The sequence below is a fragment of the Serinus canaria genome, chromosome Z (genome assembly GCF_022539315.1).
Source record: "Serinus canaria isolate serCan28SL12 chromosome Z, serCan2020, whole genome shotgun sequence".
NCBI lineage: Eukaryota > Metazoa > Chordata > Aves > Passeriformes > Fringillidae > Serinus > Serinus canaria.
In genome coordinates, this window is record NC_066343.1 from 42,202,274 (window position 1) to 42,228,535 (window position 26,262).

Consider the following 26,262-nt stretch of genomic DNA (forward strand, 5'->3'; position numbering starts at 1 on the left):
CCAATTCCTGTTTATCCTTCACACCTTTCTCCTTTAATATTCCCAAAAGATTTACAGCCAGCTGCTGCCTGGTAGTTCCAGAAACATCCCCTGATAGGCAGTCTCCAACTGTTGCAGAAGATAAGATCTGTAGCACAGGCATCACCAAAGTAAGGGCTGTGGTTGAGATGTCCTGGGTTTCTGAACATGAAAGGAGCTTGTAGGCTATTTAAGAGAAGATGAGGAAAAACGGAGGTCAAGGAGGAAAAAAAATGAATGAATGTTGGTACCTTTAGGCATGGCACAGGCATTTCTAGGAAACACTCCATTTGAGCAAAGGTCCCCAGATCAACTGTATGTGTATATAAAAGTAAGATTTTTTTTGCTGTTTTTCATTTAAAGAGACACACATTTCTGTTGTTTATAGCAAAGTACCTGATGGCAGCAAAAAATACAAAAATTAAATGTAGCACAGACCTTTGTTTTTACTGGAACAACTATACAAATCAAAACTGCTAAGTCAAAAGCACAGCTAAACATTGCCATGATTGTCATGCCTGCTCTCAATACTTGAAATAAGAAACCACTCAGGATTCATGAACATCAGAATATGAATATCCTGTTGGCTCAAAAATGAAACCAATAAGCTCCAAGACAGCAGGGAGCTTAAAATACAGTAACATCAATGATGTTATAAGTCAGTGTAGTAGGAAAAATTATTTTTACTGCCATTACTTTTAAAATTCAGGAAAAATTCTGCTTATAAAGAAAGCCTATTTCATCACCTAATCTAACTCCAGGAGAATGCTGTGCTTATTTCATAAATATGAAGAAGCAAAGACACAGTTTTAAGAGTATGGATTCCTCTTTCATAAGAAGAGCTTTACCTAGACTCAAGACAGACTTTTGCTGACTTTCCGGAATTTGCAGCAGTAGAAGTGCTAGCCCAACTATATACTGGTCCACTGGAAATACCTACAAGGAAAAAAGAAAAAAGTTCCAAGTCTCTTCTGTTTCTCAGTGACAGTAAACAGAACAAACAGGAAACTACCAAAACTTTGTAAGATTATCTTCATGAATCATAGTAAGTGCAGGTGCAGCGATGAGAGCAATAAAGAACATAACTATGTGGAAATAGCATTTTAACTAAGTAATTAGAACATTTAGTTACTTTGTCAAACTGTTGTAACTTGCTTTAAACAAATTCTCATACTAAGAGATTAACATATACAGAATTGATACATACAGAACCAGTTAAGTTTTTGCCTTCTGAAAAAAAGGGAAAAAAATTAAAAACTTTTGAAATCAACACTGGTCACCTTGGTGAATGTCATGTTTAGTGTCTCTACTGCCTTAAACATGACAATCTTTATATTTAATAAAACTATTTTACATTTTTACCATATACTCTTACCTCTTTTAGGAGCTCCAAGTTGTCCTCTATTAGGGAGATCAAAGATGAGCATTCTCCTGTCACATTTAAACACACTTCACAGAAGCATAACAGCTGAAGACTAAGCTGGGATAACTGAACTTCCCAAAACAAAGGATAGCGTAGTAGGCTGAGGAACAGCTCTTGAAGGAAAAACAAGGCTTCTGTAACTTGCAGTAAGTCTTTAAGCTGCAGAGAAGTGGTTAAAACAAAACAAAGACAAATTATGATTTAGGTGCCCTTCCCTATCAACGCATTACTAAGAATTAGTTCTATTAGTTCTGCTGTGTTTCTATTGCATATAGTACCAAATCTTTGAAGAAACATCTGTATAAACTAATGCCAGGAATCCCTTATTCAACTTCCCTGAAAAAACCAACATATGAACTACTATTTGATATTTTGAAGTAAAATGAGAAACGTGTGAAAGAATTAAATATTTCTTGGTAGCTGATGAGAAAAATCTCTTTTTATTTAAAAGCACAGCAATTAACTCAGCTCTTGGGGCTTCCATAACAGCAAAAAAAGTGAGTGGGGATTTCATTAAGCAGGTAAATATTCTTATAACGGAAACATCTGGCTCTACAATGCTTCCTTTATAAAATAACCAGGATTTTAACATTTGTCCAAAAGAGAAAGGCAGTGGTGTTACTTGATTCTAGAATACCATGCAATTTAATTACCACAAAAACTAAAAGCTGAAGTGTGATACCCAAAAACAGTATCTCCATATCTGAATGCTAGCTAAAGAGGTTTCAAGAAGGAGGTTATCTCTACAAAGTCCCCATGAATTGGATTACATTGTTTTCTGTCCTTGAAAACTCTACTTCCAAACAAATACACTGTTCCAATCCAAACTCTGGAGCTAGCATTAAGCATAGCACCCTGATTTTTATTCCCTTTTTGTTCTATAAATAATCTGCTCTAAGCAAAAATCTCACTGAATTGATCTGCAGAAAAGTCTACAAGTGAAGAGCTGTACTTCTGACAGCTTGGTTGACACTGTCAAACAAAATGACAGGGAAACATTCCAGCATTTATATTACAGAGAGGATTAAATTAATGCTAAAATGAAAGTATAAGAATAACATGAGGTTCAGAAAAAGAAGAGGAAGGAATTGACAGGTAACAAAAGTCTTATCAAACAGGCTTCTTGAAGGAAGTACCTTCCACTGTGGAAGTTGTATCTCAGGCAAGACAAAAATGTTCAAGTATTAATACAAGTTCGAAAACATGGTTTCTGTTCAAAAAAAAAGAACTGATTTCCTGTTTAAAAAAAAAAAAAAAGAAATGCCAACATGTATGAAGGAAAAAAAGGTTCATAAACTAATTTTGTAAGTTTTATTCAGTGCCACTTTTACAGCTAAATGTTTTCAAGTCTGAAGCTTGGTCCTACATTTAAGACACAGTGTTATACTGAAGCTCAGTTAAAATTGAGACAAAATCAGACATCTCTCTGTGACTAGAAAAAATCAGCATGTACCCATCATCATAAGGAATACACCTGAAACAAGATAAACAAGTATAATGGAAGTTATATATTTTCCAAAAGATTGTTAAAAGTAGCTGTGAGTACAAAGAAGACTTTTCTAGTAAAATGCCATAGAAGAAAGATGCTACTAAATATTCTTTTTAGAAGTCTACTTAGTTTTACATTATTCATATTAATGAACCCTCTCTCCATAGCAATAAGGACAAAGCTCCTCATGTTTGGCCAAATACATCTGAAACTTTGTCCTAATGTCAAAAGAAGAAGGTAAAGATAGGTACAAAAAAGCTTAACTGGTATCACAATAAAGCATAAGGAAAAGCAGAGCTTTTAAGTTTAACCAGTATCACAGGCCTGCAACCAAAGGGGACTGTAAGATTAAGTCCCTAGCTCCTATCATGCATCACTGTGACTTAAAAAAACATTCAAAACCTTCAGCATATTCCAGAATGACTAAATTTTGTGTTCAGACCCACTAATCACTCTGTTATAAAGAGTGAGAAAGGAATATCTAGAAGTATTTAGATCATGCTTCTCATATAGTTTGTTTAATTTTAATTTTATCCACCTCAAGTTAAAACTGTATGGTTTTGACAAATACCTTGCCATTTAAGAAAATTTTCTCATTACTGTTTAAGTTTACTGTATGTTAACTGAGGCAACGAAACAGAAGTAATTACGGTAAACATATTTAAATTCCTATCTTAGCAGGTGTATCAGATTTGAACAAATAAAGTCTTGCCTTCTACCAGAAAGAGACAGTTTGTTAGATTTATATATTATCAACAAATTGCATCTACAGAAAATGGAAAAGAATGCTGTATTTGCACACTTGAAAGACAATAATAATAATAATACTGCTATTTTTGATAATATCTGTTTGTAAAAGGTAGGGTCAGGCAACAACTGTACCTGCAAGCGTGGAATCAAATCACACAGAAGTAGCAGGATCTCACACTCCAGTGTGGAGGGTGCGTCTTTGTGCTTTGGCCCACGAGGCTGCAGTAAGATCTTAAGTAAACCCATTCGCAGTTCAGCATATTCCCGTAACTGGGATGGTTCACAATACAAGTATCTTAGAAATGAAGCCATTATGCCAACACATGAACCCTCTGCCCTGTAGTTAAAGAAATAAGTTTGCCATGAATGCTTTCTGCTGAAAACATAGCTACAAGGAAACCCAATAATGTGACATTACCTGCAAAAATTCACAAGACCCAGTTAACAGAAAAGTGCTGACATTACTAAATCTCACAAAAAAACTTGGACTTACCATACCTAAGTACTGTCATGACACCCAATGCCGTAACCATACCTCAAAGTGCAATTTTTAAAAGACTCAATATAGACCTGCAGGTTACAACATTCCTAATTTTTTTTTTCCTTGTCAATTCAAGAAAGTGACTTTCCTTGCTGAATGTCATAACAGACTAATGTGCCATTCTGAGAAATATAATTTTAAAACACACAAAACATAATTTCAGTAAAAAAGGAGTCATCCTTTACTTATCAGTTTTTGCAGAATGGTCTTAATACAATTCAGTGAAACAGGAACTGTTTTAACCAACTTGGCTTCCCAGTAAAATATTATCACAGAACAAATCTTTTGGCATGCCCATGTTAGGAATACAAGCTGACCTTGACATTACTAAAAGAATCTAATAAAGCTTATGGTCAATACAGTAACAAATATAGAATCACAGAATTGTTTAGGCTCAAGTCCAATCAGCTCTGCCCACTGCTAAACCATGTCAAGTGCTACATTTAAAGATCTTTTTGAATACTTCCAGCAATGGTGACTCTACCACTTCCCTGAGCAGACTGTTACAATGCTTGACACGCCCACGATGACATTTTTCCTAATAGCCAATCTAAACCTCCCTTGATGCAACTTAAGCCTATTTACTCATACCCTGTCACTTGTTACTTGGGAGAACAGGATGACCGCGACCTGGCTTCAACCTGCTTTCAGGCAGAGAGCGATAAAGTCACCCGTCAGTCTCCTTTCCTCTGGGCAAAACATCCCCAGCTGCTCCTCATCAGATCTGTGCTCCAGACCCTTCACCAGCTCCACTGCCCTATTCTAGACTTGCTCCAGCACCTCCATGTTCTTCTTGTCATGAGGGGCCCAGAACTGGACAAAGGGTTTGAGGTGCAGTCTCACCAGTGCCAAGTACATCAGTGCCAAGTACATTTCCTAGTCCTGTACCTGCTGGCCACACTATTTCTGATCCAAGCCAGGATGCCATTGGCCTTGTTGGCTACATGGGCACATGTTGGCTCATGTTCAGATGCTGTCAACTGGCACCCTCAGGTCCTTTTCCTTTGCGCAGTTTTCCACCCACTCTTCCCTCAGCCTGTAGCACTCCATGGAATTGTTGTGACCACAGTGCAGGACCTGGCAGTTGGGGTTGAACCTCACTGAACATCATACCACTGGCCTCAGCCCATAGATCTAGTCTGTCCAAATCCCTCTGCAGAGCCTTCCTACCATCCAGCATACCAACAGGAAATCACAACTCTGTTTTTAACAAGTTTCTACAGTTTTGCATCAAGACTCAGATTTAGCAGCTGAGTGAAAGAATTAACAACATTTGAAAAATATTGGGATCAATTAAATTGAGCAAAACATACTTTTGCTTGAAAGTCTTACTATTGATCATGTAGTCTAAGCCCACCAGAAATTTAAGAGATTAATTAGCTTGTTTCTTTACAAAGAGCAAGAGAACAGAGAAGCCAATTTCTCTGTATTATTACTTTGTTATTAGTCTTTCAGAAAACAGGAAAAAAGGGATTTTTTTTATCTGAAAAGCATACATATAGGTGTAAAATCATTGAAAACAGTTCTCTTTGAGAATGTCACAGATTCACTGTCGTACACTGAAGCTTTATTGGACAAATTCCTTAGTGGTAAGCACAAAGAAAAGGTTAAGATTGTTGGTTCTGGGGTACTTGGTCATTTTAATGATGCTTTATAATAAGGCTGTCCCCCTGATTTTTTTCTATATTTTTTTAATCAGAAGGATACATAGTTTTTCAAGACCTCATCCTTTCTGGTGATTTAATCATCTTCACTTTTCCTTCATCATCCCATCATTTTGTATAGATGAGTTACAGTAGCACTGTATTTACTTTTTATGACCAAGCAGTCAAAATTTTTACAAAGCTGATAAGTCAAATTGCTTATTTTTAAAAAAAAATTCAAATATGCTATCAGTTTTGCACCAGTTATTCTACACCCATACAAAATTTATCTACACAGCTGATAAAAAGCTATGACATTGATATTAATTTATTATATCAGTATTTAATTATTTAATAATTATTATTTATACAATTTTAAATTGTGAATTGTAAATTATAAATATGTATATATTCCGTACATTAAATTATAAATATATACATTGTAAATGTATAATTACATTTTACAAGTATCTTTCACCAAAGACGGAATTCTTACAGCTTGTTTGCCTTCAACAAAACAGTTACAGTGATATAATTCAGCTGTCTACATTTGCTAGGCTTTTTTAAAATTTTCATTCGTTTACCTCTCTGGACACTGATGGAAAAATGTGGTTATCTGCTGTAGTAGAACTGGCCAGCAATCAGGCCTGTTTTCTAGCACAGTGATTAATGGATGAGGAGTGCTCCTGAAAGACAAAAAAAAAATCACATTTATATCTATAACACAGAAAGGAAGTATGCAAAACAACTATCTTATAAGCATGGCTGTCGAAACAGCCAATTTAACCTCTTCCTTTTACCAACTCCCTTTACCAGCTTTGCTAAGATTGCTACACTATCAAAAGAAGATATTTTCTCAAAACTTCCAAAATGAGATAAAAATTTCCTCCAGGTGGAGGAAAATCTAGGAAGGTGAAGTACATAACCTGTTCTGTCAGAAACAAAACCAAAGTCATTTAACTAGAGTAACTTACTGCCTAGAGTTCTGGATGCCCCATTCCTACAGGTCAAGGACAGCCTGGATGAGCCTTTGAGCAACATGGTCTAGTGGAAGGTGTCTCTGTCTGGGGACTGGGGTGCTGCAACCTTTAGGGACCCTTCCAACTCAAACCATTCTAGGCTCTAAGTTGAAAGGCAAAGGGAGAAAGGCAGCATAAATCTGCAGCAAACCACCACCCTTCAGTTTGGTTAACCATCTTTCAAACTCACAGGTCCAAAAAATCTGTGCTACACACCAGCAAGACCTTAAAGGAGTTTTGCCTACAGAGTAGTGGATGATTTCAGTTATCCCTTGAAGTGGTGTATATCTCAAGAGACATTGCCTCAGTTTCAGACACTACATGAGTGACAGTCAGATATGACTTTTAGGAACAATTTACAATGCTATTTCACTTACTACCATTGTTTTAAAAACTTCTGAGGATGAAAAAAGCCAAAATTTCCAACAGTCTCTTTACTAGAGAAGACAACATTTACTGAGACACACTCATATCCAGTAACACTGCAATAACCCATGGGCTTCATCTTTAGCAGCACTGTACCAAATCAGTTAAAAGTGAAGTGAGTGAGATCTGAAAGAACACCATTAAGAACAAAAATCTAATTTTTCCCATTACCAGGCAAATTTAAAATGCATAATGTGATGGTACATTAAGACTTCCCTTAGCTAAACTAAAGAGGTAATATTTACCTACTAAAATCAGGAATTTTTGGAGTTATGCTATGCCTAGCAAAACACAATTTATGAAAAATCACCATCTAGCAGACTTATGCTTAAACTAAAAGAGGCGTTCCTCATTATTGTTTTTTTACATTTTCAATGTTAACATTTTTTGAGTCCTGGGCAACTGACTGGTTGTCAAGGTCATCAAAGAATGAAAGCTGCTTGAAGGGTATTTACATACCTAATGACTCTCATTTTCTTTCCTATGTAGTTACAACACAGCTAAAAACACAGGGTTTTTTTAATACTGGTTCCACCTCTGCTCATCAAATCATTTTTCTTCTGAAGACATATGTTTCTTTTCAGGGAAATAAATAATCTGAAGACACAAGTTCTTTCAGAAAGCAGGCTGATACTATGGACTACTTGAAATATGTTAAGAAAACAGATGCCATCTACTAAGAACACAAACGATGCATATTACAGGTCTGGCCCTCATATTTGGGGCTGTCACTTCTCACATTCATTTCTCAAAAATTTGTCAACTCACTTAATGTTCTTCATATGTCCACCATCCTAGATCCTGTAAATATTTTACTGAACTTAAGAGTCTTTTACAATCTGTGCACAGACTAGAAAAGCTAAGATTATTGCTTCATTGCAGCTTTCCAAAGATGACAGCACACAAGAGACAAAAAAGTTGTGGCTTGTCTAGCACCTGAATCCAACAACATCATAGACCAGATCCTTATCAGGCAGTAAGCTGGAATGCAATGCCAGGACCTTGAAAGTACACAGTCCTTGTAAAGACATATAGGGTTATAGCAGCTTCTTATTTCAATAACTTTGTCATATTTAAAAAATTAGCCACCTTTCCTAATCAAGAAAATACATCTCCAGTCATCATATAAATGCTGCAATGAAACCAAAGCCAGGGGAACATTCCTAAAGTCAGCACCTGACACACCAAGTTTCAAATTAAAATCGCTTACTATTTAGGGAAAAAAGCAAACCTTTTATTACACATCTCATAAGTTCTGAAACTAGTAAAACTGCAATGAACTGGATGATGAAATAAGCCAGCTAAGCTCCACAATGAACAGTGATTAATAATGAACCACTAAAAAGTACAAACCAAGAATGCTCCACTTGATCACTTCTGCAATTAGCAGAAGGAAAACAGAGGTGTGTAGATGCAATTTATTATCAACACCATCTTAAGAATTGCTAGAACAGGACTGTAAAACCTGCATCTTTAAATGCCATTACAGCACCACTACCCCAAATTACTGCTAGTGGGTTCAGGATAAAGCAAAACACACAAGCCAACACAGTGGTCACCCACTCATAATATGGAAATGTCCAGGCAAACAAAGATATAAATCTCACAATGAAACATACGTTATTTTTAACTTTTGGGTCATCTGAAAATTTTTGTTACATCTCTGGACAGAAGTGAGCTCCAATCTGATTTAAAGGACAAAGTCAGTGACAAACTTTTTCTGTATGAGGAAACAATGTCTGCAGTCAACATACCTTTCTGTGTATGCAGATGTGACCCTGACCCTTTCAGAAAGCTGGTCCTTTCAGGAACAGCACGTCACTCCATCAAATATACGTTTTTAAAGCATTTTGCTACCTGCTCTGAATCTTGAATTCAGAAAAGTAGCATTTCTCTATAACTTTAAAACAGTAAAATCATGCATGATGAATAATTAATAATATAATGAAATACTAGTTCATAAAAAAAGGCTTATACTTTTCAGAAAAAAATAATATTCAAATTTTTGTACACATATATCATAAACCACTTGCACTGAGAATGCTAACAGAAGCCCTTCCTGGGTTAAGATAAAGGCAGTTTACTAAGAAAAGCAAAGGCCAGAAAAGAAAGCAAGGGAAAAAAAAATTCTTTCATTTCCATCAGCAGGCAATGTGTAGCCACTTTCTGAGCAGTGGGGCTTCAGTATGCATAGCAGTTGCTTTGGAAGACAAACACCTTAACAATAAATCCACTCCCAGCTCCTTCCTCTTACCTTTTACTCCTGAGCACAGTGTCATACAATATGAAATATCCTTTTTGTTAGACTGGGTAAGCTATCCTGGCTATGACCCCTCCCAAAGTCTAGACCACCCCTCCCTTACTGGTCCTTTGAGGGATGGCAATGGGCTGGAGGAATATAGCACTGCTCAGCAGTGGCCAAAACTGGTTATCAACACTGTTCTGGCTACAAATGGCTGCTCTGGAGAAAGCTAACTCCATCACAGGAAAACACTATATAATAAAATGCACAAATCTGCAATATATTAATTTTCTTCCATTTTTTTTTAGGAACTGATCATGATATTATGTCATCCCAAGAAGCTGTATTATAAAATGAATTCTATTGTCCAGAATTAACATTGGCCTAAACCACGTTTATTTATTACCCTGTAATACTGGTGACAACAGCAAACCACTTGAGAATGTACTGTTTCATTTTGATTTTTCACTGATGGTTTCCATATGGAATACTTTTGCACAGTTGACAGCATAAACTATGAACACTGTAATGGGAGATTACTGTTGGTGAGCTACTGTATACATTCTTCAATTCCTTACAAAAAAATCAGTTTTTAATGGCATTTCATGGAGCACAACTACAAAAATTGTTACATTACAATAAATAGATAGGCTGTTCTGTACACTAAAAACCAGAAATCAGGTTTCAAAATCTCAGGGCTTTGACCCTATATCAAGCAATCATTTAACTTTATTAAAGTTAACTGTAACCAAAAGAGAAAATAAAAACTATATTGGCTAAATAAAAGTCTGCTTCTTATTTTTAGTTCTCTATTACTTTACTTTATACCATTCTGAATTACCAAATTTCACTTTCATTTTATGTTGCCAGTAGCTTCTCTTTTAGTGAGTGTGAAAAAATGTAATAACTTTTCTTTGCTCTATTGGGTAGAGACTATTCCAGAATTTATTCTTCATTTCAGTCACATCCTACCACCCTCTTTTTCATACGAAGCCAGAAATAAGTTCCTTTAACTTAGCTTCTTCTACCAGAAGCTTTTAAAAAAGGTTCCAAAAGAATTCATTCTTCATTACCTACCTTTTCGTTTAAACTGCTCTATACAAGTAGGGATTTTGTAAATAGAACTGATATAGCCACATGAAGGATTTCAGGAATGCAAACACATCCAGCACACCAAAAAGCCTGTTTCACTTTCTTAACTATTTCATTTCACTCAACTGAAGACAAGATTCCTGTCTCTCAAATAATGCATTTTATATCCTTAAGTCATTATAGCTACAGCCTCCTACAATGATACCTCTTAATTGCATAAAAAGCAACTTGAAAAGCATTCATAACATCTACCAAGCTTTTCTGTTCTCCAGAAAAGGTACAATAGAGGCTTTTAATGTCAGTACTGACTCATGGTTTCTCAAGAGATGGATGAAGTCACTAGGATGTCCTCTTCAAAAGTCTGATATTGCATGACAAGAAGCTTTAGATAAATACCTCTACATCTTTAAGTATTTTATTTTTACATGTCAATGACCTTAGCAGCAAAGACATTAGGGAACTTGACTTTTGTAATAAGAACAAAGAGGGAAAAACAAGTGAGAAGGAAGTGATTAATAGCTTTAAAATAAACTATTTATTAAAAGAAATATTAGAAATCATCCAGTATTTGAACAAGTACTAGTACTTGTTTTCTCTCCCTGTCTTGCCTCCCATTGCTCCAATGCCATTGTCCCTTTCGAGCTTATGGTGGCACTCTTATCCTTGTATTAAAACTTTTAACCAAAAAAACCCACAAAGAACCAAAAACCACAGGATCAGATTGTCATTTAGGTTGAAAGGGACCTACTCAGATCACCCAGTCCAACCCACATGCTCAAGCAATCAGCAAGTAAAGGCTACCCATTATCACATACAGTCAGGTTCCATTATCTGTAAGGACAGAGATTCCACAACCTTTGTAGGCAACTGTGCCAGCACTTCATTACCTGTGCAGTGTGAACAAAGCAAAATACACAAAAAAGAGTAAGATCGAAATCCAGTATTATCCTAATTTTCTTCCCCCCCCACCCCCGAAATCAGACAGAAAGTTATTGTTTCTAAATAAAGAATGTAAAACTAACCTGATTCCATACAGACTCCAAACCGACTCATCTCCATCTTTTCCCAGCTGAACAGCTTGAATTTGTATTAACTTGCAAATAGTTTTTACTAAGCCGTGCACATTCCTGTTGACAAAAATAACTGAGTTACTGTCAAGTATGCAGCTACATTCATTGATCCGTACATAAGAGAAGGAACAAAAATTATGCTTGAGACCTGAGTTTTACTTAAGGACACCTCTTAACTTATTCCCACACTGTTCTGGGAAAGTTGTGCATTTATGTGTCTTTATTTTCTTTTCACATAATGATCAAAACAGCAAAGAGAATATTGACTCATCAATCAAAACTTTTGACAGGTTGCTTCTACCATGTATTACAAGAATGGGAATACAAGGCAAACAGCACTTTTAATCGTAAAACCTTTACCACACTTGTCACCACCAGCAGACAGACTCTTCTATAAGGCAGTATGGCACACCAGGGAACATTTAGAGTCCCACAGTCGATCTCCTCACCATTAAATGCTTACTTTTATAGTTGAGCTAAAGGCAAAGTACTGTATTCTCTCTTCTGTGCTGCAAAGCATTGACCCAGATCAAAAGTGATAAAATATGCTTGTATTTCTCTCTCTCTTTCAAAAACGGATCAATTATAAGACGTGCCTGTAATCTTTGAAATGACTGACTGTTGTGACACCTGGCTCTCAAAGCACTGAAATCTGGCAATACAAGAAGACATTGAGGTTTGGCAAAACTCTGCTGCAAAGCAACTAACAGGAAGATGTGCCGCAGTCTTCTAAATCCCAAAACAGTCAACCTAAAACACAGAGGAGGAAGGAGATTTTTGGATGGGTGTAGGAGAGGAAGAGAGAGAACAACCTTTTAGATTCTTCACTGGTAGAAAAAGCCAGTGAAATGGGAATTTGCAAGTTTATTTCCCAGCTTCAATTGGGCAACTGCAGCAAGGAGGAAAAAAATGAACCATAAAATACTTGGTTCATTCAAAACCATCTTTCCTGTTCTGAAACTTCAGTACTCCTGGTCCTAATTCCCAAGCAGGAAGTGGAGAGAGAAGAGATGCTTTAGGCTTTGCACTCATCTCCTGAACACAAGCAACACAAAGGCATGTCATATTGCAAGGATTTCCATCCCATTTCCCATCTCCTACAGACATGGATGCTCAGTAATAAAAATATTCTGAAAACATGCTACACAGAGATCCTCCTGACAGTGTCTTTAAGATTACAATAATTAATTGTTTCACAGGTTTTTCAGTAGATTGATTATTTATCCTTGCTCATTACTGAACACAAGCAGTGTTTTCCCACCATCATCTAAACAGAATGCTGACGATAAATCCTGAAAACATGTGAAAATACACATGCACTTATCGACATAAGTGAACATATTTTCTATATAAGCATAAACACACAAACATGCATGTGAATATTATGTTCCATGAAGTTTAAACTCTTAGGGCATCAAAGGAACACTTAAGAGCCAGTTACAGTACAACTGTATATACAATGAGAAGGTATTGTGAACCACACAAGTTAACTCAGATAAACATGAGATCTTCAGCTCTGCCAAAAAAAAATATCTTTTCTAGTGTGAATAATTTGATAGACCTGACAAAATATAATCCAGCAGGTGTACTTAACCCCTACAAAATTCATTGTAACAGAAGAGAAGCAAGAACACAATGTGAGTAGTCTTTGCCAACAAAATATACACCTAACTCCATTCAGCATTAAGTGCTCAGTGTTTGCAAATGCCTTTCTGTTAGTTGCCACTGGCTGCTAATTTTTGTTTCAGCAACACTGAAGTACCAAGTACTGCAAAGCCACACAGATGAAAATTTGGCAGGGAACACGATGAGGGACTGTAGACTACAATTCTAAAGCAAGGCTAAAAAAAAAGTACTAGCACTGAAATGAGTCAATCTGAAATTGTCAGTTTAATGACCTCCTGAGGCCACAGACATTTTAAACCACAGACTTCTGTGGTTAGGCAACATAAACTCTGCTTTGCAATCCATAGTGTATGTGGTTTCACTTGTAGCAGCTTGGGGAAGGAGGGGGTGGCAGTGGGAAAGAAGCCAAAACTACATAAAAGGTTATTACATAATTTGCCAGCATTTAGTATACCAATCAGTCATGTGTTGGTTTCACACATGAAAAAAATTTTTTAAGAAGTTTCAAATTGTGTAGAAGTGGGGCAGATTGAAGTCCTTTCAATATGTAACTCTGAGTTTGTTTTTAAGGTTAACCTAATTCTAAATAACTAACTTTACACTTTTTATTTTCCACAGTACAAAGCTGTATTAATATTTCATAACCTTATAAACTGTTGATACTGTAACAAACCCTCAGCTGAACAGCAAATTCAAATTTTTTAGTCTGCAGGCCACAGCTGATGCCTTTTCCCTGGTCCTAGAATTATGAACCAGAGATGGTTAAGGCATAGAAGGGTTTTTATCTTGGTATTTAATAAGTATCATTAGGTGCAACCATTAATCAAGGTGGAATACACTGAAATGCACACAGTATATCATGCATACAGTTCCATAGACCTTGCAAATCAGCATATTTGACAAAGATTCCTCAGTGAGGAGTTGAAATGAATGGTATGACATCTCTCTATATTATAAAGTATACCCCCCCCCCCTAAGATGGGCTTGAGCCTAGATTACAAAATATGTTCTAGAAAGGGCCTTGGTTTTCCAAGATAACGAGGCTTTCCGGCCCCCAGCTGTGAGACCCTTAGCATGTTTAATTTTATGGCCTAGAAGAATATCAGGATTTAAGGTAAGATACCATAACAAAGGATTTTGACTATATATGCTAAGAATACTAAGAATACATAAAAGGTATATAAAAAGAAAAGGCAAAAAATCATGATGGCATCACAGCTAATAAAACTTTTACTCCACCTTAAGCCACAGGACTCAGGTTCTCACAGTCTTATCACAGGTACTTTTACTTGTTATTCTTATGTAGAATCCTCCCTTAAGCCCAAAATGCCCCAAAACTTCATCATTTGCAGGATAGTGGTTTGCAGAGATTACCCATACTATAAAAATCTTTACAAACCTCTTATAGGAAACTGCAGTTATTTATAGCAAACCCAGCACAGAATTAGCATCAGCACACCAAGACCCATAAACAAGCAAGTCACAAGGTTAGAAAAAGTTCACATTCATCTCAGACTGAATATGAGAAACCTTAGCATAAAACTGATCATGTGAAGGTGAGAAGTGATGAAGAACATGTCTTGAATAGCATGGCTCTTGCAGCCTCTGTGCTGAGTCTACCAGCATAACATATCTCATACGTGGCTCTAAATAGCTGGTTTGGCTAAAAACAACTCTACCAGTCTCTAGCAAGAGAATTACACAACTTGGTGCAGAAATCCACTTAGCAGTCAAAAGGGAACTTAATAAGGTTGATAAATTTCTCCCCAGTCTCCCCAAGGTTGGAAATCTCTCCCCAGGCATCATTTGACTTCCTATTTCTAAATGCTATGTACAGTGCCTCTTTCGCCAGTATGTTGGACGGGCAGTCTGGGTCAAGAGACCACTACAAGACGTAAGCATTGCATTTCCAGAATTGTGTAGGAGGAAGTAGCTTCAAAGTAAAGTAATTTCCTCCTCAGCAGACAAGGAAACAGACTGCAGCATTCCTAATCCCAATACACATTCTTAGGGTGACTTTATTTGAGCAATCAGTTTTTGGACCGACTGATGAAGCTACTTCCATCTGTGCTGGTTTTGGCTGGGATAGGGTTAATTCTCTTCACAGGGGCTGGTATGGGGCTATGTTTTAGATTTGTGCTGAACACAGGTTGATTATACAGAGATGTTTTTGTTATTGCTGAGCAGGGCTTACACACAGCCAAGGCCTTTTCTGCTCTTCGTGCTGCTACACAGGGGAAGAAGTTGGGGGTGCATGGGAGGTTGGGAGAAAACAGAGCCAAGATGGGTGACCCCAACTGACCAAGGAGACGTTCCAGACCATATGACATCATGCTCAGTATACAAAATTGAGGGAAAGAAGAGGGGGTGTTTAAAGTGATGGCATTTATTTTCTCAAGTCACATGCTATGGGGCCCTGCTCACCTGGAGATAGATGAACACCCACTTGCCCATGGGAAGCAGTGAATTAATTTCTTGTTTTGGTTTGCTTATGTACAGCTTTCGCTCTCCCTCTTAAACTTTACTTATTTCAACACACAAGTTTTCTACCTTTTACCCTCTCCCTAACCCTGCTGGTGGAGAAGCTGCGTTCTACCTTTTACCCTCTCCCTAACCCTGCTGGTGGAGACTTGGCTACTGCCTGAGGTTAAACCACAATATACTCCCTCATAATGGAAGCTGCTGTAATTTTCTTTTCCCTTTCTATGGTAGGGATAACAAAACTAAGCAATTCATTGACTTCTGAGGTTCCACAGTTCAAAGTTTGGAGCACTAGCTTGAACTTAACAATGTCAGCTTACATCCCTAGAATACTCTAAGAGTTTTTACATCAGACCCACACTGTCACATAGCAAAGGTGAAAGCAATATTCTTCAGGCAGTGGCAGGGCAGCAGCAGTCCGTAATGCCATGGTGTGTCTGAAGATACTGACACAGAACTTTTCTTCCTCTGTTGAGGGAAAAGCAATGACTGATTTGTAAGGGAAAAGCAATGACTGATAACCAGTTGACAAAAATTAGGCAACCAAACACAACCTTGCTGAGGGAATTAGGTTGAGAGCTCCATGAAGAACATAGTCCAGCTCAGCATGTTTCTCCACCACAAGTGCCACCAAGCCCTCGCAGCAGGCTGTTCTCAAGGCAACATTCTCACTGCAGCACTTCTCCCAAAGCAGGTTCAGAGCAGGAGTCTGAAGGCAAAAGCATGGGACACAAGTGATGAGAAAAATCACACTGATTTATCTTTGGTCATCTCAAACACACTTTTAAAGAAAAAGCAGCTCAGTTGCGTCTCCTGAAGCCTTAGAGAGCACAAGAGGTAGCTGGGGTACAGATTCTATTCCTGAGAAACTCAGGACAAAAAGTGAAAGAAAAGTCAAAAAAGCAGGGACAGCTTCCACTTTCTCGCCCTCAGCTGTCTAGGCCCATGGTAGGCAACATTTACTGTCTCTGACAAAAAGGTAATGTGGATGAATTTTTCAGCTGTGCCTATGCAGATAGAATCATGGAATGGATTGTGTTGGTAGTGACCTTAAAGACCATTTAGTTCCAAGTTTGGGACATGGGAAAGGATGCCACTCACTGTCAACCTGGGCACCCTGTTCACTGGGCAACCACTGAACAGGTTGCTCAGGTTCCCACCCAACCTGACCTTAAGCACATCCAGGGATAGGGTGCCCACAGGCAGGGGTTATCATCAGTTTCCTGATTTAAAAAATAAGGATGAAATTGGTGACAATTCTGAAACTGCCATGACAAGATGTGTCTACACCAAGGTGTAGCACAGACAGCTAAAGACAGGCATACAAATGGCTATCTAAAGATAAGTTGCCTTTACTAAACACATAAAGTTCTATTTGCTAGTAAGCATGAAGATTTGGCAGTAACCAACAAAACTGCTGCAGGTTTCTGTAGTAAATTAGTATTCACAGATTAGTTTGCTGACTTTGTGACCTCCAGCTGGAGAACAAGGAAGGTTTTAAAACAACCAACACTGCAAAACACTTGCATATAAAGGGAGTCTGCAATGCCTAACAAGCACAGTCTTCTGCTTCCAAGCATATTAGAATATGTTGCTGTATTTCAGTCTAATAAGCATATAAGTTTCATATAAGCAGCATTAAGGGGAAAAATATCAGCTTGTAGCTCAAAACTAGAACATAATTTGGGAACTTGATTGTGATCAGGACTCTGAAAGAGCCTTTGTTAGATAAACTACAAACATCCAATACTCCCTCACATCAAAACTTAGCACTTTCCAGGTCTGGGTATGTTAGGGTGAAAACCCCAGACTGTGGAATAAAAATCCACAGATCAATTTCTGTTTACTTCTAGAAATGTCAGCTTTTGGGGAGAAAAACCAGAGGAACAAATTCTAGCTAACACCTTTCCCATTTGCTGTTACACTTGAAATTGCCAACATTTCATATACCTCTATGTTAAAAAGACATGCACTTAAGTGAGCTTGACTAATTTTAAATGCAAATTCTAAGCATGCCTTTACACCTTGTTCCCTCCTGAAGAAATACAAGGTCTAGTTAACTGATAAGAAATGTAACACTAATGCAGGTATGTAAAATGCCATACTTCTTGAAATTTTTATAGCAATGTAAACAAATTTCCAACTCAAGAGACAAAGTCTCAGTCTACATATTTCACTCTCAGTAACATAACCACATTAAACTCTTTTAAACTGAACTTAGCTAGATATAGGTATTCTGCAGGATTAAGGCTTCTGCCATTAAGTCTTGTAATGGAAGTAAAACTGCTCTTCTGATGCCAGAGTTTGTTTCTGTATGCCCAAATACATATTGATAACTACCTTATTTAACTTCTAGAATTGCATTAAAATTACACAGTGGAAAATAGGAAAATCTAGAAAAAGCACATTGAATAATTACACAAGGATGGAAGAGGAGATAAAAGTTAAAAAAATGCCACAGACCTGGTCAGAAGCCTGTCTGATCTTCTTAGAAGAAACTTTTTCTTTCAGTACTGCAGCAATCAGATGGCCCACTGCCTAAAGAGAAAAAGAAACAAAAAACACACAAAGATGCATTAAAAGAAATAAAACAAAAAGAAATAAGAATACATGCATGATTTTTAAATTCTCCATTAAGAAGTCTTTACAATGCTGTTGTATATGATCATTTTATTATGACTGAAATACCAACCCTATGGATATTGAAGCTGAAATGTGCTTTAGGGTCAAAAATTTCTATAATCTTGATATAATCACTTCTACTGTTAATGCTGAGGCACAAAAGAAACAAACTTCCACAGGGCTCCACTAAGCCCAAAGGCCTCTTTTTACAGGTACATAGGTATTTAGGAATTGCAGATATTTTGATGCAACAACTTTATACCTCCATTGTTAAACAGATCTCCATGTTCCTAAAAGCAGTAGTAATTACTAAATCCTGTACTATATGGGGAAGCAGAAGCAAGAGAGGAAGGAGAATACTGCACATCTAAGCAAATTCCCTACATTTTTGCACCACAAGTTTTGCCTTAAGCACTTTATCACAACTCCTGCCAGAAATATTTCATTTACTTTAAACAGGGCACTTGACATTACCGTTATTCCTCATTAAGCTATTACATGGCAGAAATCATTAACAAGCTTCAAACAGTCAAGGTCTTCAAAACAAAAAGCTTCAGTTCCCCAAAACAGCCCAGGTTTATTCTTTTGAGGTAAAGATTAAGTTCCTCATTCTATTTTAGTAAAGTCTGATTTCCTCAAACTGTCTTTCAAAATCTAACTGTGAACTGAAATACACTCAAAGGCGTCAGGTTGTCTGAACCTAGGCTTTTGTTTTCCCACTCATCTGTAAAGTCTTACTCAGTCTTGTTTCATAACTATTGATACTGTCACCCAGAAAGCCCATTTTTTGTGAAAGACAGAAAGACATGTTTTCATAGTAACAGCACAAAAATATTTCAGATTATCAATGAGCCCAGAACAGCTGCTGCATCTATTCTTCTCTGCTAATGACGGATCATTACTTTTGGAAAAAGTAAACTAGGCCAGCAAGGAATAAAAATAGCACTTAGCATTTCATTTTTGTTAGTGTATAAAAAGACATGAACAGACTATTTTCAGTGTTTCAAGGTTCCTTCTCCTTTCAAGATTTATTTCTACTTCAGTCAGGCACAAGTTGCTACCCTGTCATAACAAACCTAAATAAGAGCTAATATTTCTTGCAAAGACAGCACCTGAAGCACTCCTAAACTACAAGGACTGTGCTTTTTGCAAGTAAGGAAATGTACTCTTAACACATTTGACTTAAAAAGACAGGTTATTTAGAAAGTTTACTCTTGAGGAAACAGAAGGAGAAAATAGGACCAAGTCAAATGTAACCACTTATCTCTGGTTACAACTAACCCATCACAAGTGCAACAGTGAGCTTCCCAGGCACATCAGATGTCTTTCATTTCACTTACAAGGGAAGACTACATCTTTCTCCTGCTTAAAAGGACCTTCAGAAGTTAATTCATACTCACATCCTTAAGACACTTCTGTTACACAGGAAAAGGGGCTTACCAATAGAAACTTGGCTTTTGTAGTGACCCAGCTACACAGAAAAGTCAAAATGCAGATTAGCTCCCTGCATTTCTAGAACTTGATTAAGCAGTAAAAATTCATGACCTACAAATCTGTGCTCAAGTTCCTCACTTTTCTGATTGTGTGTAGACTACACACTCTGCAGAGCAGATATGTTGGTTGGTCCCAGAAAGAGAAGACATCTCTTATGAAGTTGAATCCTGACCTGATTACAGCTTGAAGATTACAGAATGCTTTCCAGGGTCCAGAGTACAAGTGGAAACTACCAAAACAGCCAAAGAACAGGACAAAATCAACCAAAGCACATTAGCAGACCTTAATGATGTGCAGCTGTAATAATGAGCCAAGACATTTAAGCAATACAACAGTGCACAACAGGGACATTCTGCACTAGAGAAAAATTGACTGCTTCAAAGATGCTGAGTCCTACTCATCAAGGCTAATGGTATAAACTCATCTCCAGTGCAAGACTCTTTGGCAGACCTTAGATGAACTCCAGCTTTCAGGAACATGGCTTTTTCTCCCAAATGCCAAGATGATGACAAGTAGACTTGGATCTCTCTTTCAAACCTAATTACTGTTAAACCAAGGTGAACTGACCGAAATGAAAAGGCAAGAGAGGCACCAGGTTGCACAGACTGCATTCTGATCAACTTATTTCACTAAACAAATGGGTACATATTTAATCCTAAAACAGGATGAGGAAGAAAACTGGGAAATTAGCAATGAACTTACAGCCAAAAAGATACATTTTTAACACTGAAGTGAGAAATTACCAAAGTAAAGAACATGTATGTTACCAAATAAAGAATCAGAGACTATTACTACTATTACTCTTTCCTGTCCATTAAACATACTGTGATAAACACTTTTTGTACATTATCATTTCAGGTAAAAACGATGAGGAACAAATGTGTGGATCAGAAAATAAAGGGGGCTGAGCTGAGTTGCATATACTTATCCCTTGATGACAGACAAGACTGCAGTAGTTCATCAGTTCTTACCACCAAGGAAGAAACAGAGCAGTTCTATGAAATATTACAAAGTATTTCAGCCCCACACACAGCATCTGGTAATTTCTGGCTTCTTGAGATCACAAGGTTACTAAAAACCACTTGGCCACACTCCAAACTTCCAGTCATGAAAAGTTTCTGGTTTTCCTGAAGAGACTTTATGGTGATGAGCAATTATGTCCTGTGTTTCGATTACACGGAAAGGACAATTAGGATTTGATTACGATTTAAGAATACTCTGTTTCTCTGGTTTTCTGACTTTCAAAAAAAACCCCCAAACAGATAGGCAGATAAGCAGCAGCTGTTGGAACAAACATTTCCACAAACAACTTGATTTGTTTCAATGCTTTAAAAAAATTACCTGTGATTGAACAACTGCATTAGGAAATTCAAATCGCTTCTTGATGTCATCCAACATTTTGGCTCTGTCATATGACACTAAATTTCACTCTGCAAGAGAGATTCAAAAAATATACGTAGGACTAAGAGGGACAGCATGCTATTTTTTACACCCTCCCTATCCCCCCCTATATTTATGTTGTATTTAACAACTGATGCATGCATTAAAGCATTTTCTTCCCTCTCTGAAGTCTACCATATCACCTTGTCTTTTGGGCTTGAACCCAAGAAATGGTGAATACTCATTGGTCTTGTACAAAGAATGCATTATAGACATTTCTTAAAGCTGCACAAATATTCCATATGGCACAGCATATGTGTACTCTGAGAGCATGTATTCTTGAGAGCATTTTAAGTATATTTCATTGAATTGAAAATGAGACAGCTCAAAAGGAATGTTCACAGTCTCACAAATATGATTTAAAATGCAAAATTATCACAAACTTTCCGTCATTTAATGCAAAACCAGAAGTAAAACAAACAAAAGACCAACCTGTGAGACTGCAAATGGTAATTGTAGTTAGGGGCTGGAAGACTTGAAGTGAAAACCTTCTCTGTAAGCTGGAATATGCACGTACTCACAAGCACCCATGAACCTACATTAAAGAGAAATCAGAAGTCAGTTTATTGCACACCAATGAAACTGATGGCCACTGCAAATACTCAAATATTTCAGTTTACTGTAAACTCACCTCCAGTCCCTTGGAATGGCTTCCCCAAAAATACCAAAAAGCTAGTACTTGTTGAAAACCTAAGTGTAATCCTTTGCAATAAGCACTGAGGAAATATATACAAGGAAAATACTCAAATTTCAAGACTGCTATCAGTGTGATACATTTAGAACCTTGCCACTGTAAAACAAAGATGGAATTAAAGCCTGGATACAAGCAACGTTGCATATGCCACAAAAAACACCATTTGTGGCAGGAAAACTCAAAATTAATGGCTACATTAATAGATCAGTGAACACAAATTCCACACAGTTAAGCAGTGAGGTATTCCCAAACGCTTACGGATTATATGTCTGAAAGTGCAGGAGAAGAAAAAAACCAACACTGCTGCTGGTATGGTATGGATAGTTTTAGAATAGACGTTATGGCATTTTTGAGACAATAGGTGTCCATATAATAAATGAACACTCATTAAACTAGAGCTGATATCTTACTTTAAAAAAAAATTAAACATTGCTACAGCAAACACTTCCAGATGTACCTATATCTATTGAGTATGGTTAATAACTCCAGTAGATCTAGATGTGACAGCCTATCTGTATACATAAACCCAAGTCCCCTCTGTTCTGCCCAATAAGCAGCAAAATGAGGTAAGGTTCCTTCCTGGACAGTTTTGACATAAATACACTGGAATTATATTGTACCTCTCATCAGGTATTTTTTTTTTTTTTACATTAAAAGAAAAAACTACTACAGAGAATCATTACAAGCACAGAACATACTTTCAATGTAAGCACAAATCAGCTATTCCAGATAGACTAGAAGCCTGTTGCCCTTGCATCAGACACAAATCCTAAATTTCTATCAATCTAAACTAAACATCCACAGGATAGTTACAATGCAACAGCTATAACAGTGCAATTAAACTAAACCCTACCTAAACAGTTCCTCAGTCATCAGCATTCACCCTTAGCAAAGATAACTGTGTATCCATACGGAATGTCCAAAAAATTTACAGGATACACGGATAATCAAGGCTGGCAGAGACCTAAAGATGCTTTTTTGTTCAACCTCCCATTCAAAGGAAGTTCAGACATGCAGTCAGGCCAGGTTGCTCAAGGCTTTGTTTCAGGTTGCCTCTGAAAACTCTCAAGATTGGGGAAGGAACCACTTTACTGAGCCCTCCTGATCAATAAAAGCTTTCTCTCCATTACTAGTCTTTACTCTTTTTTCCATGAACTCCTGTGAAGTGCCTGGCTATGCCTTCTTTCATTCCCTCCCAGTGGTGCCAGGACTGTAACTGGCTACCACTGTTCAGCCGTCCCTCCTCCCAGCTGAACGGTCCCAGAAACCACAGCCTCTCCTCACGGGGAAAAGGCCCCAGCCCCATTATCTCCATGATCTCTGCTGAATTCAGCCCCTATCTCTCCCTACACAAGGATCCAGAACCAGACATGTCAATATGAGATCTGAGGTGGACAAATCTAACCCTATCAGAGCTCTGTCACACATCCTGGAGCAATGCCTGCCAGGGCCCATGGCTACCCCATGGAACTGCTCCCCAGCCCATCCATAAGTGGTGGGCCAAGAAAGGGCATTTGTCATTTCAAAAATTCCTGAGGTTTCCATCACCTGTTCCTCTAGTCCATGCAGAGGGCAGCCCTGCCAGCAGAAATACATCCTAGCTTTGATACAGGAACAGGGTGGGAGACAGTGTTGAAAGCCTTGTTCAAGAGGAGATAAATGACACCTACTCCCCTACTAGACTGCAAATCCAATTACTATTTATTAAAGGCAGTCATGTGGGTCAGGCATAATTTTTCCTTGGTAAATCCATACCCATGTGTATTACTCTTAGTAAGAATCATTGAATCAGCCAGTTTTAGAACAAAGATTTCCAGAGCTCATCTAGTTCAATCCTCTCATCAAAACTGGTCTGAATCTTCCTCTCTACCAAATCCAGTGAAGTCCTGAAAACCCACAAGGATGGAAGTGGTGGAGTCACCACCCCGGAAGTGTTTAAGAAATTACTAGATGTGGCACTTCGGGCTATTGTTTAGCTGAAAGTGTGGTTTTCAGTCAAATGCTGGACTTGATGATCTTGAAGGTCTTTTCCAACCTCCACTATTCCATAATTGTGGGACTCTTCCACCTCAGGACATTCTATGATACATTAACCACACACATAAAAAACCAACCACAGAGACACGCAAGATAAAGAAAGAAAAAACAAGGTATTGGAAAGATTGGAAAGGGACCTTAGCTTGCTTACTCAACTTAGTCAATGTAAGTGATAAGCATCTGTGTAGCCTTGTGCTTGACTTACTGCAAGATAGCCACAAAGTTGTTCTATCACTGCCCCTCAACTGGAAAAGGGGCAAAAATATTATTAAGGGCTTATGGCATAAAGACAGGAAGATCACTCAGCAATTACTGTTATAGAGAAAACTGACTCAAGCCAAGGAAATTTGTTTTTACCAATGAAAACTGAGTAGAATAGTAAGAAATACAAAAAGATTTAGAAACACATTCCCACCATCTTTCCTTCCTTCTGGGGTCAACTTCACTCACTAACAACTTCTCTACCTCTTTCCCATAAACTAAGTAGGGAGTCAGGAAATGAGGTGACAGTCACAATTTGCCCAGCTCCAGCACGGGATCCCAACCACAGTGTGCAGCTCTTCATGAACTGCTCCAGCATGGATCCCTTCTATGGGGTACAGTTGTTCAGAAACAGACTGCTCAAGTGTGGATCCTAACTCTTGCCAGAAAACCTATTTCAGCATGGGTTCCTGTCTCTATGCTCCCACTGGTCCTTTCAGAAGCCTGTTCCAGCATGGCCTACTCTCCATGGAGTCACAGCCTCCTTTGGGCATCCAACCAGTCTAGCATGGGGTTCTCCACTGGCTGCAGGTGGATATCCATCTGCTTCATCATGGACTTCCATGGGTTGCAACACCCACAGGCTTCTTTACCACGGTCTTCACCATGGCCTGCAGAGCAATCTCTGTCCAGCACCCAGACCATTTCCTTTCCCTCCTTCTGCACTTTGGGGTCTGCAGGGCTGTTTCTCTCATGTTCTCACTTCTCTCTTTGGGCTGCTGTTGTGTAGCAGGTTTTCACCTTCTTAAACTTGTTATCTCCAAGGATAACTGATGGGTTTGGCCTTGGCCAGGGGCCGATCCATCTGGAGCCCTCTACCATTGGCTCTGTCAGACGTGAGGAAAGGTTTTGACAGCTTCTCCCAGAGGCCACCCCTGTAACCCTTCTACTACCACATCCTTGCCACGCAAATGTAATAAAGCCTCCTAACACTAAGACGGACGAGCATTGCTTATTCAAGTGAGCCACAGAGAGGCTGTCAGTGCATTACACTTTCGGATCTGGTCCAGTTCTCCAAAAGAAACTCTGTCAAAGTAAATTAAGCTACATAACAGAAAATGAGTGCAGGGCTCACTGAGACCACATTTCTCGCCTATGGTCTGAGAGCCTCTGGCTCCTTTTTAAGGACTCTCGATTTAAAACTTGTGTTCACACCCAGGCAGGAGTGAGAACACCTGCACACGCCCTCTCCGCTTGCGTGCGATAAAGTCAAACGTCTCAGAATGACCAGCTTTAAACAAAAACGTAAAACAAACAACACCCCCTCACACAGGGCAGTAGCGGCAGCTGCCTTTACTTCGCTGCCGTCCTGACGCTGCGGATCGCTCCCGCCGCCCGCCCCGCGCTCCCCGGGGCCCCTCACCTCGGCCGGACCGGGCTGGGCCGGGCTCGCTGCGCCTCCGGCACGGCCGCGCCGCCGCCCAGAACCGGCCGCGAACAGCGCGCAGGCGCGGCGCCTGGCGCAGGCGCGGCGGGGCTGGGGGGGGGGGGGGGGGGGCAGCGGCCGGTGCGCAGTCCCGTGCGGTGCGTAAGGCCCGCGGCTCTGCGCTGGTACACCGATCTTTATCGGCTTCAAAGGACTGCGGAGTGAGTGTCGTCAGCTCCCAAATGCTTCGGCAGCAGTCATCAGCAAGCTGGAGGGACATCAGGAAGACCCTGAAGAATAAATGATGGTCTGGTTGCTGAAGGTTGCCACGTTACTACAGAATCACTTAGGCTGGAAAACACCTCTAAGAACATCGAGGGTGCAGCTCTCTCATAGACAAAATAAGAGTTTAAACCCAGTTCTGATGTATTTTGGTAACTGCTGTGCAACTAGCTGGTATCTGTGTGTGTATTCTGTATGCTCAGTTAAGCTTGTTAGTTTAATGCAAAACAGCACTTCCGTTCCTTA

The 26,262-nt window shown here is 38.6% G+C and overlaps 1 protein-coding gene across 2 annotated transcripts in view; it reads right to left on the reverse strand.

Annotated features, from left to right (window-relative positions):
* FOCAD (focadhesin) overlaps positions 1-25,816 on the reverse strand; it is a 92,068-nt gene extending 66,252 nt beyond the window's left edge. Inside the window, exons 1-11 of one of the 2 annotated variants that reach the window (XM_050987326.1) lie at positions 25,732-25,816; positions 21,809-21,911; positions 21,278-21,366; positions 18,284-18,358; positions 16,375-16,529; positions 11,666-11,770; positions 6,449-6,550; positions 3,813-4,017; positions 1,394-1,600; positions 867-954; positions 2-204 (exon numbers count right to left, since the gene is read on the reverse strand). In XM_050987326.1, the coding sequence (XP_050843283.1) occupies positions 2-204; positions 867-954; positions 1,394-1,600; positions 3,813-4,017; positions 6,449-6,550; positions 11,666-11,770; positions 16,375-16,529; positions 18,284-18,358; positions 21,278-21,334 (1,197 nt within the window). In that variant the 5' untranslated portion in view covers positions 21,335-21,366; positions 21,809-21,911; positions 25,732-25,816. Of the gene's footprint in view, position 1; positions 205-866; positions 955-1,393; positions 1,601-3,812; positions 4,018-6,448; positions 6,551-11,665; positions 11,771-16,179; positions 16,266-16,374; positions 16,530-18,283; positions 18,359-21,277; positions 21,367-21,808; positions 21,912-25,731 lie in introns of those variants that run through there. The other variant, XM_050987327.1, reaches the window with a different exon arrangement.
* Positions 25,817-26,262: the final 446 nt, after the last annotated feature.